General features: G+C 42.6%; 1 protein-coding gene across 4 annotated transcripts in view; it reads right to left on the bottom strand.

Annotated features, from left to right (window-relative positions):
• The window catches only part of IMPG1 (interphotoreceptor matrix proteoglycan 1), a 205,122-nt gene that overhangs the window by 112,184 nt on the left and 74,799 nt on the right, over positions 1-18,139 (bottom strand). For all 4 annotated transcript variants that reach the window (XM_075597987.1, XM_075597988.1, XM_075597990.1 and 1 more), the window contains exons 3-5: positions 4,977-5,143; positions 3,339-3,367; positions 628-698 (exon numbers count right to left, since the gene is read on the bottom strand). In XM_075597987.1, coding sequence (XP_075454102.1) covers positions 628-698; positions 3,339-3,367; positions 4,977-5,143 — 267 coding nt within the window. The remainder of the gene's footprint in view (positions 1-627; positions 699-3,338; positions 3,368-4,976; positions 5,144-18,139) is intronic.

Below are 18,139 nucleotides of genomic sequence, written 5' to 3'. Positions count from 1 at the left end.
CCTGTTATTTGTATATCTTGTGTGTTCACCTTCTTTAAGGAATAAACTATATTTATTATATCTAAGCCGTGTTCAATTCAACCCAGATATTTTGGTGTGTATTATTATAACCTATCACTAGCTACCGTGACAGGCTACTATTGGAGTCTAATGTATAACCCCTAATGACATTTTGTCACATCAGCCAACTTTACCTACATTTTGCTTCACTTTCCCCAATTCCTGCATATTTATTACCGGTGTCATTTCCATTCATTCACAGGTACAGCCTTTTTATTGAACAAGAGGGATTGTGCTAATTTGTGTTTAGAGGAACCTTTCCACAAGACATATTTTTCCCATGCTGGAAAACATTCAAGTGATTTAGTGAATGGGCCGTGTCTTCTGGCACAGGAAAGTGTCTTGTGAATAGCACCACTTATTAAACATGGTCCATAGTATTTTCCACAACCAATACAGCTATTCAAGTTCTATGCAACACATAGCAAATGAGCATTTTTGCAGCCGTTGATTTTCATACATAATAAGCTCAAAATATATTTCAAATTCTTTCTGTGCTCCTTTTAAATGCCGATAATTAAATCTAAATTCATTTGTGTGCCTTATTAAATGTTGACTATAATTTACCAATTGTAGATGCAGGAGATTCCTCAACAATCACAGGAGACGAACTGCCCTCTATAGCAATCTCATCCTTCCTAATAAAGAAAGAACATTGTGAAATGTGAAAGCAATTTAAGGAACAGCAGAATAAGAAACTTGAACAATGATAGCCAAAGGACAAATGTAATTTACAAAGGCTAATATCATGTTACCCCAAATTATAGCAAACCTCAACCCTGCTGAACAATCAACAGCTTGGGGAAGTGTAGGATGCAACTATATTTCAGATGAAATTCATGTTATACCCATCAAACTATGGAAGGCTGAGAGTCATGTAACTCCCCACTGTACTGTAACTAGAAGCAGGGAAAGTTGAAAATAGTGCATGTACTGTATTGTTATAATTTTAATTCAAGTTACATTGTATTTAAATATAAACTCTTGTCATTGTTTTGCATTTTAATTTTTTGATTCTAATCTTAGGAGACTTTGTTTCATATTATTATTCTTCCTTTTATCTTCTGTATTTTGTCGTTAAAAAAACAAAAACAAAACTGGATCACGGCAATAATTTTTAGAATTCCCGCTGTATTCACTGAGTTTTTTGTTCATATTGGAGTTGCGATATGTATTCTGATTTGCATATATTAAAATTGTGTAAATCAGTGTCAGATGTCCCTAGAAATACAAATCAGAGTTAGCTCATAGATATATGGCGCTAGTGATGCAGCGCTAGTGATGCAACTGTGTGTTGTGTATGTGTATGTATGTGTGTGTTGAGGGGCTGGGTTTCGGAGATATCACACTTTTCTAACATAGGGTTATATGATAGGATTTTTTACAAAACCTATGGCCTGAGAAAAATAATGAAATTCTGTGATGTATGAGGATACCAATAAATTGCAAAGGAATGCCTTCAGACCCCAATGGGGTTAACATATAATATTAACACCTTACAAATAAAGCACAAACAGCATAACATCCACATGTGTAAATATTAAGCTTTTAGTAGCCCAAATGGCCAGCTAGTCATTGGCTGACCATTACCAACTTGCCACTTGGGCTACTAAAGGGGTTAATATATGAATATGTTCAACATTCTTATATATTATGTATTTGTATCACCTATAATAGGTTGTCTAGTCCTATCTTGCCTATGTATATAGTGGTTATTATACACATACAATAGGCAAAGCCCTAATGCCAGCATTGGGTATGTACGGTTTGATTTTTGTTTAGCGTTGGCCCAATATATAAAAATGTATCAGAGTTTAGTGAATAATATGTGGATTCGTAATTAGCCGTTCATTCCTCATTTGCATGCACCAACGTAAAAATGCTCACATATCACAGTGGTAAAAAATAGTCATCACAGCAATATGGCTTTAGTGCAGGGGTGCGCAAACTGTGGTACGAGATTTTCCAAGGGGGCGCGGTGGTTACAGAAATCCCACGCTCTCTCCCAAGGCATTTAGATTAAATGCCGGGGGACTGTGCGAGGCCTCTGTAACTTTATCCTACCTTAATTCAGCGGCATGCTGGTGTCTTCGGCGACACGTCGTCATGGTATCCCGGCATCAAATTATGCCGCGTGATCGTGGCAACATGATGGCACATGACCCCGCTATATAATTTGATGCCGGAGCCGAGCAGGAGGTGGGGGGGGGGAAGGGGGGGAAGGGGGGCGCGTGCAGGGTAGGAGACCATGCAGGGGGGTGCAGGAGGAAAACTTTGCACACCCCTGCTTTAGTGAATAGAAAGATAAATAAAATTAGATCCGAAATTGCCAATTTTGTCATTTAAAGCCCATAAGTAACCCCACCCCCTGGTAGAGAGGCGAGTGTTAAAAGGATTTGCAATAGTGCACAGAACGTGTGACATACCTGAGCTTGCAATATTCTGTTTTCCATCACAATGTATGCTCAACGAAAGCACGTTACCTATTTAACGTAGATGACTGGTCTTTATCTCATGGTGATCAACGCCTCCATCTGCTGCAGGCTCCAGTGATATGAAGGCAATCCGTGCAGTCGAACTCACTTCTACTCCCCCCAGATAGATTGCACACCAGGCAGGTGTATATTTGAACAACTGGAACACTTTATTCCTTTTTCTGCATACACAGCATAACAGTCTCTGTCTCCACGGTACAATGAGCCTCCAGCCTTAGGATGGTCCCTGGACATCCACCCCTGGCCATTGGCCACCAAGGGCAGTCCTTGCTCTTCCCTGACTCAGTAATAGAGTCAGGGGTAAGATAATCACTCCTCACTCCCCTAAGGGGAGGGGACACTAGGTGCCAGATCCCTGCACACCTCTGCGTTGACTACCAGTTTCTCTCGGGCGGAGAGACACTAACTAAATTTAGCTGTGCAGCCCCTTAAGTACCAGGGGGAAAGGTCCAAGGTCTGAACCCAGGATTGGGCAGAACACAGGCTTTGGCCCGCCTCCTCCCCTGTCACTCAAGGGAGCTGCTTCTGTGAGGAAAATCCCTGGATTGGTCCTGGCACTGCCCGCACCAGGGTTTACTTGTCAGGGAGGGCAGATTAGTAGCCAAGCCAGGCATGGGTACACAGCGTAACTGTTTTACTCCAAATTATTTTCAACTATATCACATTAATAGTGAAAATGCTGGTTTTGCTTGTTTTGGCATTAGTTTGGCTAGAGGCCCTGCTTCAACAGGTTCTAATTAGTTTAACAATATAACCAATTGCTCCTTTAATAGAAATGCCTACCTTTCAATTCCTTTCTTCTCTTTAACTCTCTGGTAAAGAAAACAAACGAGAATTATTATACTGTATCAGTATCGCACAATTTTTCTAATAAACAAACATAAGAAAAATATAAAAAAAAACACACAAAGCAGATGAATTTCCCATTCACTCATTGAAATCAGACAGTGTCTCCTTGTCCTCATTATAACGTCCTTTTGAAATGCTGAAATTGAAATCGTTTCGAATATGCAAGCTCATTACAATAATGTTGCTGATTACAGGGTCCTGCCTAACACATTGTGCTGTGTCAGGATCATTTTTCGTGACTTATGTCGTACGGCAGTAAAAAATATTATTATGAAGCTGTAAAGTGGTCAGCATTTCCCTGGTGTACATTCAAATCTTAATACAGTATAAATACTAAGTGTAATAAATAAACTGGTTAATAGAAATAACATATATCTCTCTAAGTCAACGATATGTGTTGCTGGTAGTGTATCGTCTTTCTACCCCCAAATGGGTTTTGACCTTGGTAGGGGTGCGGGGTCACCTCTCAATACAATACTATTGTTGCTGGCATTTTGTAATCATCCATAATAACTGGCAGTGCCATGCTCAATGGGTAAGGAGGAATTGCTGGGGGCCTCTGTTTCTCCTGCAACCGCAGAGACCAGCAAAGTTACATTTTTTTCTGAACAACGGGACTTTCAAAGGTCTGGTAAACACCCTCACATGAGAAAAAAGACAACAACAAAAAAATTGTATGGATTGATACATTACAATTTTTTATTGCGGAAAATGCAGATGCGGTAAAATATAAGCTTATCTATAGAAATCTATGCATAATAAATGTTCCTGACACATACATTTGCTTATGCAGTATCTGACCTGTACCTCATTATATGCATTTATATACAGTACTCTAGTATGTTACAGTAACTAGGGTTACAATAGAGAAACAGAGAATACAGGCATACCCCGCATTAACATACGCAATGGGACCGGAGCATGTATGTAAAGCGAAAATGTACTTAAAGTGAAGCACTACCTTTTCCCACTTATCGATGCAAGTACTGTACTACAATCATTATATACGTGCATAACTGATGTAAATAACGCATTTGTAACAGGCTCTATAGTCTCCCCGCTTGCGCACAGCTTCGGTACAGGTAGGGAGTCGGTATTTCTGTTCAGGACGTGATGACAGGCGCATGCGCGAGCTGCCGTTTGCCTATTGGGCGATATGTACTTACTCGCGAGTGTATTTAAAGTGAGTGTACTTAAAGCGGGATATGCCTGTAATGTGATTTCATGTATTGCTGATTTAAGTATTACTTTGTTTATATATAGGAATATATTGGGTTACACATTGAATTCCACAGACATTCCATACAAGCAATGTGTGTTGCGGTACAGATGAGTGATGCATAGAGAAGCCGGGTGGCACCAAAGTGTCTATTTATCAAAGTCTTCCGGCTGTAAAACTTAAAACTACGGAAAAAAAAGACACCAGATTTACCAAACAAAAGGATAAATCTGGTGATGTTCTTTTGTACCAGTTTTGCAGCTAGAAGACTGATACAGGACTCCCCTAAATGTCGTCTCGTAGCACCATACAATGGAAAAAAACGAAATGCATTAACCTACACCTTACAGTACCTGCTGAATAATATCCAGATGTTCCTGGGAACTGCTGAAGTTTTTCCCAATCTCAAATATACAGAATGTTTCTTGCTGACAAGCTTCAACCCAGTTCTGGTACTCTGCGGTCTGAGGAATGCGATCTAAAAAGATCCGGAAGGCTTCCCACACTGCCTCCTGGCACACTGAAACACCAAAGCAAGGTGTACAATTTAGTAACTGAAGATAAAACATTCTAATGTCATCTTATCTTGTGACACAGCCGCGGACACATCAAATTCCGCTAAACCAGAGATATCGCACCAGGTCAAAAATAAATATCGGATGGTTTCACCGCAATGTTATGACCAAAGTGAACAACATTGTTGTAAAATTTTATCAGGTGCGGTATTTAAATGTCACTCATGATGAGGTAATTAACTCCACCGATAAAGAGGAGTTAATCACTGCATGCGATGCAGGCGGAGGGAAATCATATATTTCTACCATAGTGTTATATAATATAAATGATTACAAACCCTATTGTAGAACATACAATAAACCCTTTGATGCCTGTGGCTACCAATGTATACCACAGGCACCACATGGGTTAATATGTAACGTACACTACACAATCTCCCCTCATCCCCATCCTCCCCTTGGCTACCTAGGTGGCTAGTAAGTTGCATGGCAATGCCTTACTTGGCAATGCCTTACTAATCACTAAGGCAAGCAAAAACCCTTACCATTATCCCCCTTCCCCCTCCCAACGTTATGGCCAATTGCCTATTAGCCAAATGTGGCTTGTAGGGCTTTTGGTCACTATAAGTACATAACAGTCATCAATAGACCATTAAATATAAACAGAAATGACTATATACAGGTACAATATATCAAAATACCTATACACTGGCGACACACTTTATTCGAGCTCGGCTAGTCCCACGAATTCGGGTATACCCGGGTGTATTGAGGTTTGTGACTGTTTTCTGCCCGAGTGCATTGAGGTATTTTCCAGGCAGGGATTGAAGCATTTTATTCCCGCTGGCTGCAATACTGCACAGTATATATATATATACTGCATTACAATTCATGAATTTATGCCATCTGGTAGACACGCGAAGCATTGCAGCCTATTAAATCCTAATCATTATCATTTAACAGATCAGCCGCCCATCAGCCAGGCATGAACCCAGGCTGGGAAGGCAAATGCAACGGGGCTTGTCAGAGGTGAGGAGCGGCGCATTCCAGGTATCTGCCAGGTACATACTGGGTATTTGCTCGAATAAAGTGTGTCGCAGCAGTACATAAAAATGTTAAAATGAACACATTGAGTCAGTAAGGCTACCTACAGTATGTTCTCTCAATGAGACACATTGGCAATCAAGGGTAGTAATAAAATAATAACACTTCCCCCATCAATGGTAAAGGCAGTCCTCCTGTTAGGATCAGAGCCTCCCCCCCCGCAACTAATCCAATAAAAGGTCTGGTGAAGAAACATTTAAAAAAATGCAATCCAAGGCTCGATGGGCAAAATAAAAAAAATCCATAAAAACAATCCAGAGCCCAAAGGTCCAAAACATAACCCCCCACCCCCCATAAAAATGTAATCAAGGCGCAATGGCCTATTTGCAATCCTAGCCAATCCATGGGTCGGCAACAAGTGATCTTCAACTTGATTGACTTCCTTGATCCTCAGTTAATTGAATACTCTTCTTCAGTGAGTATTAATGTTCCATTTTTCTTCTTTCCGACATCTTCTTTCTTACATTTTCATCCACCGGATGTGGTCTCTTGAGTGACTTCCGGTGTTTTGAGAGAGTCCAGGATTTTTGTAGAGGCCAGGGCACTCACAGGATACCCAAATTCACTCAAGAGGCCAAAACAGGTGGCTGAAGCTTGAAGATAGAAGACATCTGAAAGAATAAAAGAAGAAAGAACATTAATACTCACAGAAGAAAAGTCTTCAATCAACTGAGGATCAAGGGACGTCGAGAATTATTTTGGGCTAGGATTTTTAATATGCCATTGGGTCTGGATTTAATTTTGATGGTTTCTCATTTGGGGGTGGGGGGGGGGGTTGTGGTAGGAGCAGTGGGCCTTGAATTGCTTTTATGTAGTTTATGAATTTTTTTGGCAATCAGGCCTTTGGATTTTTTATAATTGGGCATTGGCCCGTTTATTAGATAAGTGGCTGGGGGTTGAAACCCTGACCCCAAGGAGGTGTGGTAAGGGTTAACCCCTTGCATTCCTTAGCGGGTAGTAGCACTTGGGCTACTAAGGGGTTAATATCTTGCTAAATGTTTAAAAGTTACTGGTTTATCACTTATTCCATGTTGGTTTAGGCTATCTTACCTATATGTATTTAAGGGCCATATAAACATAGGTAAGATAGGCCTAACATCTGCCTGGGGTAGGTAATAAAAATGTGCAGAACCTTTTTGGTGGCACTACTGTACCACCAGACATTGGACCACGATGACTAGCAAAATGAGTAAAATTGTGGTATTTACTCATTTTGGTGCCGGCTGCATTCTTTCTAGCAGTATCAGGTTGATGACTTGCACCCTAAAAAACACATTTGTCCTCTTATAATACCCCCTCTTCCCTTTTGGTATACATCACTGTGATGTATCTAGACCTATGTGCATTTTTCAATATGATCAGAAGCAGTTGATCTTGATGCATTGTCTTGAATGACGGTTTTTGACTGATCGCAGGGCTTGCTTTGGATTGTATTGAATCAGGGCATTGAATTATGATGCCAATATTTACTAAACGTCCTCTGCCTTAAAACACCTTTCAACGCTGGAAGGCAAATCTTACAGTCTATTCAACTCATTGGATTGTCAAGTGTCTTTTAGGTCTGAATCTCCAATAAATGTTGATGAATGTGTGGGGCAAAGAGAAAACATTCAGATTCATCTACATCATTAATAAGTGGGATTACAACAATTTAATTGGTGCAGGACTGGAGGAGCATTGGAGATCTCCTCACCCCAAGGTAAGATTGTTGGTGTGTGTGCCGGAGTGAGTGAGTGAGGGGAAGACAGAGAATGAGTGCAAGGTGGAGGAGTAATGGGAAGAAAGAGAGGGGAGGATGTAAGGGAGGAACAGAGAGGAGGGGGAAGAGAGAGGGGGAGAGTGTAAGGGGAGAAGAGAGAGTGAGGGGGTGAGTATTTAAGGGGCTTGATGACGATAATGTCCTTTGAAAATATAAACATAAAGATACACGCTGGAAAAAGTGGCGTTTTGTTTTTATCATGTTGGGACTAGGGTTTTTGGACAAAACTGCCGATGGGACAAAAGATGCTAAAGCCGGTGTTCTGAAAGACCCAAGCGCAGTGCTGCCAATTGACACAGATCCCAAGGTGCCTTGGTGAAATGAGGTACTCCGTGTAATCAGCATGGCGAGGAGAGTGCTGAGCACTAATTATTAAATACGAATACTTACAACTACTACTAATAATAAAAGCATTTTTAGCCTAACAATTACATAGATAAATTCTATAGTTATGATAGTGGAACAATACTTGAAAGAAGTAAGCGTGCTTGTATTTCTGCCCTTCTTTCATGAAGCTATCGATTGAACCTCAGAGCTATTTTCTGATAGAACCAAATTGATAATGTACTAAATAAAACAGAACGCCATGGTTCAACAATTGCTTCTGCCTGGAGCTCAGGGCCACGTTCTCAACAGGAAAACAATAATAAACAAGGCCTACAAAATAACCCCAAGGCCTACAAAAATAATTTCACTATTTATCATTCACAAAAAGTGACTTTGAAAACAGATTTGAAGCTATTCCAAATGTGTTGCATAACAAAAAAAAACATTTTACAGCTGCAACACTTTTTTCCTCTTATAAGCAGCAGAGAAAATGGAAATTATTATAGGCAAATGACTAACAAATGTTACATTATATTGAGGCCTGATTTGCTTTTTTTTTTTTACATGTGTATTCTTTTAAATATTTTTTTTTAACAGCAACTTTATCTGCACAATTGTTGGAGAATTGGCGTTAAGTATGTAGCCATGGCTGGTCCAGACTGCCTCTCTCGGTCTGGGAACCATTTCAATCCATCTGCATCCGCTGTATGACACCAGCAGTGGCTGCTAAATAAATCATCCCTTTTTATATACCCCTGCCTGAGTCTACAGTCTATTGGGCAGGGGCGTAGAAGAAGTCTGCTCTGGTGGGGACTGTCTCTGGGAACCCTGGAGCCCACCGGAGCTGGAGGCGCTGACACCCTGATGAGAGGAACCTAAAGATCACCAAAAGACTGTCCTGTTACCCCACAACACCGCGGACACTCAGCTCTCTTGGACCTCACACTTATAACTGCACCACAGACAGTATCCAGCAACATGTTTCCAGAGAGGGGGGGGGGAAAGGGCTACAAGTATATCAATTATATTTACAGTTGAACCGAAGTTTACTGTGAACTATAGAAAAAGGGGATATTCAAATTAAAAAAAATGATGTAAACAGGTTTATGTATTTGTAACGGCTGGACCCCCCTTGTCTGACCCACCCAATCTCACATTGGCCCGTGTGGTCTAACCGGTCCCCATTACAAGGTCGTGTGTGGTGGTGCACCTGCAAGTAACAGGACTCCTGAGTCTCCCGCTTGGTGTTATAAGAGGATATCATCAGGACAGGTAGCTGAGGTAGTGGTTACGAGTCCAACTTACTTCATGTGCAGCGCCTCCACCTCATCAGGATCTATGCTTCCGCAGGGAGATTGTCCTGGTGAGGAACTCCTTCTCGGTGGTGACTGCCACTGCAGAGTAATCTCACACTCACACAGCGGTAATATCTTTGAACACGACATCTTTATTGTAGGTTGGGATGTAGCAGACTGCCCCATGCAGCTGCCGGCTCTAGCCGCACATCTTTCCGTGCTGTCCCTTTGCCAGGTACGCCCTCCCGTATTGAAGTGGGATTCCCTTTCTCCTAGGGAGATCACCACTGCGCCAGGTCCCTGGACACAGTGTGGCTTAGACAGACTTGATTGGTCACTCTGCTACCGCTAGTTACAGCACTAGGGTCACAAAAGTATTCCTCCAATCCTTTATGCCGTAGCATACATTTTACCAGCTGCTTCACACAACTGCTGGCTAACACCTTGCAACTGACAGTGCTGTGCCCTTTATACCTCAGGGGGCAGGCGCATCTCTGATGTCACTATCCAGGGACTCAGAGCATTCAGCCACTCCCTTCCTTACACAGGGCACCACACCAGGGGGTGAGGGAAAACCTCCATAATTACTGTTGGCAGGCCTGTACGTACCAGGACTTACTGCCAACAGGGAAGATGTATGCAGTCATTATTATGCATGGCTACATATTTGTTAGATAAATAAATATTTTATTCGGTGTAGTTTCCTAATCGCCCATGTGAGCAAGGGCTTTAAACTCCACCAAGATACCGGCACTCCTACTGTGGTCAGTATCTCTGGAAGCAGGACGGAATGGGGTTCAGCTCCGGAGACCCCCTGCTTCAATCCTACTTTTTTAGACACACACCCGGGTCACTTGGATTGCTGCTTTAACACCAAAAGTATCGAGCGTTAAAAATCCCAGGGTATGGATCAAATAAGGAGGAAGAGAATATAATGCAACAATGCAAAACAATAATCAATATGATACTGAATGTGAATCATCCCATTCAGGTGATGTCAAGGAAAATCAAGTGTGTTGAGGATAAAACCTCCTGAGCCAGGCAATATATCTTCAAAAGATGGTCAGATGCATAGGGATAAATACTCCCAATTCACAGAAATAGGAGAGAATAAAAAATGCTTTATAGTATGTTTGAAAAAAGTAAAAAAAAAGTATCACACTTGCAAACGAATGAGCGTAATACTTTTTTTTAAACTTTGCTCAAACATACTCTAAAGTATTTGTTATTCTCTTCTATTTCTATGAATTGGGAGTATTTATCCCTATACATCTGACCATCTTTTGAAAATCTATTGCCTGGCTCAGGAGGTTTTATCCTCAGCACACTTGTATTGATGCAATGCCAGGTCACCTCTGCGGCACGCAGTGGTTTGTGCGGCTGTAGCTTGTTCTGGTGGTGCGCCGCGCTATGCATAATTAGTACTCCACCACCAAATCAAAATGCCCCACAGATACAGCCCTGGCTATGTTCCTGGATATATTTATTGTATATCACCATGAAGAGTTGAGGCACTTACAGTACATGTCACGCACTTTAAGTTAGCCGACAACAGGGAGACACACATATTCAGACACTGACTGCAGAAGGTTTATTACCTGCAGAACACACACACAAACACACACTGGCTGCAGCATGCGTTCTAACTGCAGAACAACACACAGAGAGAAGGGAATCACACAGAGGCGTCTCTTGTCCTTTTACAAGTTAAACGACTGTTAAAATAGCTGCAGTCCTGCGGTGGTCCTGCGGTGGTCCTGCGCTGCTGCGGTACTGCTGCGGTACTGCTGCATAACTCAGTGAAACAGTTTGTGTGATAGGAACTCATAGGCACATATAAATGCTGTGAGGCCTAACACAATGACACAAGAAACGGGGTAAGGAATTGTAAAATTTAAAACCTAATTGTGTGACGGTGAAGGGGTAACCAGGCTCACTAATAAAGGTCAAGCCCACTTTGTTGCCCCTGATCCATGTTTTGGGGTCCTAGAGTGTCAGCTCTTCGACCTGACTGTTGTGTATATACTACTGTGCTTGTATGTAAAATATGCGACAATAAAGAATTTTAATGTTTTTGCCTTTTCAGGAGTGCCAGCAAGCAGAGATTGCTAGGCTATGAGGTTCAGGGTGGGTTTTGCGGAGAAAGTCTTTGCAGATTGTGGCTATGTCGCGGGGTTCCAGAGTTATTAGATACCCCAAAAATGTAGCTGGGAATCTGGTAAGATTCTCAGATACATTGAAGCACAATGCTCCGGTCAAAATCCAACCCTAAAAACGTTCTTGGAGCTCACCGCCAGGAGTCCCTGCTTCAGCACAGCCCAGAAAGGTGAAAGGGGCATAGGGGATCAAGGAATCCCCAGAAAGGCACCGGGGTCCCTAGAATAGAGGGGGGTGCCCTGTTCATGCCCAAGTCACCCTGAACCTAGTATAGGGGTTCAGGGTGTTCTCCAGCTATAAGATAAAGCTGCAAGGTTTATTTCGTGTAAAAATGTAAAGTCAGGTTTTTGCAGTGTAGCAGGGATATGGCTTGTGAGAATAGCAAGTATAAATTCTAATTCTATCCCTGACATCAAAGAAGGAATTAGACATTTTTAGCAAGACACAGTATCCAAGTATATTTTATTAAATGGGTATGTTTAAAATGTATAATGCTTGGTGCACTGTATATGAGCTGGGGATTTCTAAGTCCATGGTTCCGAGAGACCAGCTGGCTACCAAGTTGGTGCCACTAAGTCTGCTCGGGTCCCAGAATTGAAAGCCACAGAGATGCCAAGGTGTTAGGGCGAGCGGAGTACCGGAGTTCTCCATGAGGACCCATGTCCTGGCATGAATGAGGGCTATCAGGCGACCATTTGCCCATCCCCAAGCTCTAGGGAGCCTGGCTCGGCGGGGGGTTCAATATGCTAAGAGGCAGAGGTGCCAGGTTGGCGCATGCCCCTTTGCAGAATTGAAAACCGTGCCCTCCTAGCTTCAGGGTACCGGCAAAACGCTGATAGGCTGCTGGCAAAATTCCCACGCTCTGATTGGCTGAGATATTCTGTGAATGGGACTAAAATCCTATAAGAAGCCTAGCAGCCAATCAGCTCAGGAGATTCTAAGCACCAAGACAGCAGCGGCAGATTTGAACTGACCAAAACATGCTCTGTGAGAAATAGATGCGAGCCAGCTTCGGAGATTTCAAGGCAAGAAAAGTCCCACTTTTCGGGGCCAAGTTCTGAAAACAGAACATAGTGGTCGCGGCTGGAACTACAAGCAGAAAAGAGTACCAGGACGTTTGGTACTTGCTCCCAGTCAAGGGATTTCAGCACCTCCAGAGTGGAAAGAGCGCTGGCGTCAGGAACTGAAAGCCGAGTAGAGTTTCAGGACTTTTCGGGGTTTAGTCCCGGTCATCTAAGGACTTGTAAAGACTTTGTTTTCTGTGCTATTTCGACTAGGAAAGGTTAGTTTTGTAGCCCAGACCCCCAGTAAGTGTGTTTTCCTCTGTATAATTGTAATCCACTGTGTGTACGTCTGTTTCAATGGAATAAATGACAATTTGTTTTACTTCTTGGTTTTGCTCAATGAATGATCCCCGTAAAAAGGTGTAAATGCCTGGTCTCCCGTGACAAACTGATATTTCTCTCCATTTCCCCCCCAAGCCACCAAAATGAAGTGAAGTGGTAGCAGTTTGCAAGATTCCGATGTATCTTATCCCATCTAATAAGTACTGAAATTTATATAGGATATGTGCATTGCACTTGCTTGAGTCACCCCATTGATTCACTCGCAGTCTCTGACTTAGAAAGTTTTGAATCCATTCTTCCATCAAATGCATGTTCGCCACTCCATGGATCATCCACATAACAGGACCTGACTTGGGTACTTGTAGCCCCTTTCCCCCGTAACTAAAGGAATCACCAGTACTGCTGTTTCGTGTTTGGCTACCAGAAGGCCTGAGCCTCCGCCTCTGGGGGCCTGGGGTGTTGCTTGGTCGCCTCGGGCAGCGTCTCCACCTGAGAGGGATCCCAGCATAGTGGGATAGACACCTCACAGGAACCAATACTAACAGTAATCACACACTCAGGTATATAATAACGGATTTTACTGAACATATATCTTTACAACCTGTACCACACAGTAATTGTACTTATAACACGGCATACAGTACACCAGAGGAGTGTCCCCAAAGTACATTGGGTGCTAGGCACCAATACCATGATGTCCTTCCCCAATGTCAGGCCCACCCAAAAGTGTATGGAATAGCGCTACCCCATGAACCGTTGGTGCACTTGAGTGTGGTACTTGTTCAGGAACTCCAGTACCCGGGTGCTGCCGAATAATAAACAGGGATCCGCTGATCCAGCGACGTCGTCATCCACAAAGGCGTCCGCCTCTGCGTGGAGTGAACTCCGGTTGGAGGGCCTTACCTTTAACTGTCGCTATATGTAGGTGGCCTGGTCCCAGACCACAGGCCATAATCACTGCGTGCCGTTTCACCGGTGCTATATGATAACTATAGGTATATACTGGGGAAATGTCCCAAGCTATGGGCTTTCCCTGTAGGAGCCCCAATCTGATGTGAGTCGGGGCCTAGCTGGGGCCTAAAGGGGATATCTGGCCTAGTCTGGGAGCTCCTTGCACCCAGACACTACCTTACCCCTCTGCGTCCCTGCTCCGACTGCCAGCACGCGGTCCAACCACGCCAAAAGTATCCAACTGTCTCTCTGGTCTCCCTGCAGCCCGATTGCCAGCTGCGCGTCACATGCAGTCATCTCCCAGAGCATGCTGGGGCATGTAGTTCCCCTTCGGAGCATTTCAGAAATGTCCGCCGCTACTGGCTATCTTCTGCGCATGCGCCAAGCACTAAGATGGCCACTGCAACCATGCCACTCTCAGCGCATGCGCAAGTTGCTTCCAAGATGGCGACGCCCTTACCGGCATCCCGCCAAGGAGCTCCCGGCGACCTGGTCACCCCTGTAACTCTCTGCAGTGCCTCCGCAGCCTCCCTGCACAACCCCGCAGCCGTAGTAGCCTTCCCCGCTCCCGTATCGGAGGTAAGGGGTGGGGGGGAACAGGGGACCCGGCTACATACTGATCCATTTTATACACTGCCATCACCATTATTCTGAAATAAGCTACAGTAAGTACACTGGCATCTCTAAAAAAGAGAAATAAGAGAGACCATCTTCACTGCTTTAGGGGCATACAACATATTCACACTCCTCTGGTAGAAAAAGGGTTAAAAAAAACAATAGGATCAATAATTAGTGTAGTTATATACAGTCATGTGAAAAATAAAGTACACCCTCTTTGAATTCCATGGTTTTACATATCAGGACATAATAACAATAATCTGATCCTTAGCAGGTCTAAAAATTAGGTAAATACAACCTCAGATGAACAACATCACATGACATATTACACCGTGTCATGATTTTTTAACAGAAATAAAGCCAAAATGGAGGAGCCATGTGGGAAAAACTAAGTACACCTTATGATTCAATAGCTTGTAGAACCACCTTTAGCAGCGATAACTTGAAGTAATCGTTTTCTGTATGACTTTATCAGTCTCTCACATTGTTGTGGAGGAATTTTGGCCCACTCTTCTTTACGTTGCTTCAGTTCATTGAGGTTTGCGGGCATATTTTTATGCACAGCTCTCTAAAGGTCCAGTCGCAGCATTTCAATCAAGATGAGGTCTGGACTTTGACTGGGCCATTGCAACACCTTGATTCTTTTCTTTTTCAGTCATTCTGTTGTATGTTGTTCTGGTGTGCTTTGGATCATTGTCCTGTGGCATGACCCAATTTCGGACAAGCTTTAGCTGTCAGACAGATGGCCTCACATTTGACTATATAATACTTTGGTATACAGAGGAGTTCGTAATTGATTCAATGACTGCAAGGTTCCCAGGTCCTCTGGCTGCAAAAACAAGCCCAAATCATCACCCCTCCACCACCATGCTTGACAGTTGGTATGAGGTGTTTGTGCTGATATGCTGTGTGTGGTTTTTGCCAAACGTGGCGCTGTGCATTATGGCCAAACATTTCCACTTTGGTCTCGTCTGTCCAAAGGACATTGTTCCAGAAGTCTTGTGATTTATTCAGATGCAAGTTTGCAAACCTAAGCCGTGCTGCCATGTTCATTTTAGAGAGAAGAGGCTTTCTCCTGGCAACCCTTCCAAACAAACCATACTTGTTCAGTCTTTTTCTAATTGTACTGTCATGAACTTTAACATTTTACATGCTAATTGAGGCCTGTAGAGTCTGAGATGTAACTCTTGGGTATTTTGCAATTTCTCTGAGCATGGCAAGGTCTGACCTCGGGGTGAATTTGCTGGGACGTCCACTCCTGGAAAGATTGCAACTGTCTTGAATGTTTTCCACTTTTAAATAATCTTTCTCACTGTGGAATGATGGATTTTAAAGTGTTTAGAAATGGCCTTATAAACCTTCCCAGATTGATGGGCAGCAACAATTGTTTCTCTAAGATCATTGCTGATATCATTCCTCCTTGTCATTGTGTTAACACACCTGAATGCTCCAGACCAGCAAACTGCTAAAACTTCAGCTTTTATAGAGGTGGTCACACTTGCTGATGATCAATTAATCAAGGGCATTTGATTAGCAGCACCTGACTGATATTTAGCATCTTAATTCCTATGGAAGCAGCAAGGGTGTACTTAGTTTTTCACTCATAGCTTCTCCATTTTGGCTTTATTTTTGTTAAATAAATCATGACACTGTGTAATATGTCATGTGTTGTTGTTCATCTGAGGTTGTATTCACCTAATTTTTAGACCTGCTAAGGAACATATGATTGTTATTATGTCCTGATATGTAAAACCATGGAATTCAAAGAGGGTGTACTTTCTTTTTCACATGACTGTATATATATATATATTTTTGAGTAAATGTTTTAAAAAGGTTATAATTTGTCGAACAAGCAGATCTGTCCACTTGTCAACTGCTACATCTATCACACGATTTACACTTGAAGTCTGCTGATATTTTGCCTTTTCTCTCCTTTAACATGGTGTCTGACACTGCGGACACCTTTCTAAGAGATCTGAAGGGATTATTGTATAGTGTCAAAGCAAGACTTGAAATGACAGATTTACAAGTCAGTATCAAAAAAAGTGCAGTAAATGTGGGTCTGAAAATATGGCTGATGAATGAGTGGGGCGGGAGAAAACATTAAGATTCATATATCTCATTAATAAGTGGGATTACTACAATTTAATTACTATATTGCCGACGATTATTCTAAAACAAACCTGGGGCAATCTCCAAAAAGACCCAGGTACATGCTGGGTACATGCTGGGTATATGCTGGGTACATGCTGCAACATTTCACACATTTCTGCAGACAGACTAATGGTTCATCGGATTAACAGCGGGGGTCCCTGGCAGTCCCATTCAAACTGAATGGGACTGCCAGGAACCCTGGCTGTGTTAATCCTATGGGCCATTAGCCTCTGCAGAAATGTCACTGAAATGTACCCAGCGTGTACCCAGCATGTAAACTGGCTAGTTTAAGGCAAGTTTTAGAATACTCGTTGGCTCGTTTGTATGTGTAGTATTAATTATTATACTAATACTGTAATTATAATTGCTTTTAATGATATTTAAAGCAATTTTAGTATAATTATTATATAGATAAGTTATATATTTATGATAGTGGAGCAATACTTGAAAGAAGTAAGTATACTAATATTTTTGTCCTTTTTTCATAAAGTCATTCATTGATTGAGCCTCAGAGCTATTTTATGATTGAACCAAATAAAACAAATTCATTGTTCAACAATTGCTTCTGCCTGGAACTTAGGGCTTTATCATAAGCAATATCTAAATCATCATAGCATGTATGACCGTAAGCATAAAACAAAAAGAATGGGGGCGCAGAGAAGAATATTGCGTCGTCACGTACGCCTAGCACTGCATACACGAGTGCAGGGATCACTACACGTGGACGCCGGTTTAGGACTTCCCCTCAGCACACGCCAACTGCGATCTGGAGAGGGGGATTTTGCCTGGACTACGGACCTTCCTTTTGAGTAATATACCCATTCTGTGTACTTGGATCTATATGATCCCACTTTTATTTGATTCTTTTCCTTCTTCTCTGCGCCCCCATTCGTTTTGTTTTATGTGTGTGAGTCCTCTCAAGCCCTGCTGATCACGGGAGACGGGGAGCAGCATTGAAGAAGGATTTCCAAGGAGACAATTGACGGCCAGCACGCACTTAACTCTTTACATGACCATAAACATTCATGATACATTGAATCCCAACATTTAGCCTGTTTATTTTAAGTACTTGAAAATGTTAAACCAGTGTAGCGCAGTTTCCCCCACCCTATGGGAGATAAGGCGACTTCGGTGTATGTGGTGCGTTACCTGTGGCTGACAGGAGTCCTGAACCTCCACTGCTGGGAGCCTGGGGTGCACCTGATCTGTCTGGTCACAGCGCCTCCACCTGTGCGGGATTTTACTATGTTGGATAACCCCGCCATAGGACCCAATGCAATAATACACACA

Source organism: Ascaphus truei, chromosome 4 (assembly GCF_040206685.1).
Source record: "Ascaphus truei isolate aAscTru1 chromosome 4, aAscTru1.hap1, whole genome shotgun sequence".
In the NCBI taxonomy this organism is placed as follows: Eukaryota; Metazoa; Chordata; class Amphibia; order Anura; family Ascaphidae; genus Ascaphus; species Ascaphus truei.
This window is presented reverse-complemented; position numbering and strand designations above follow the sequence as displayed.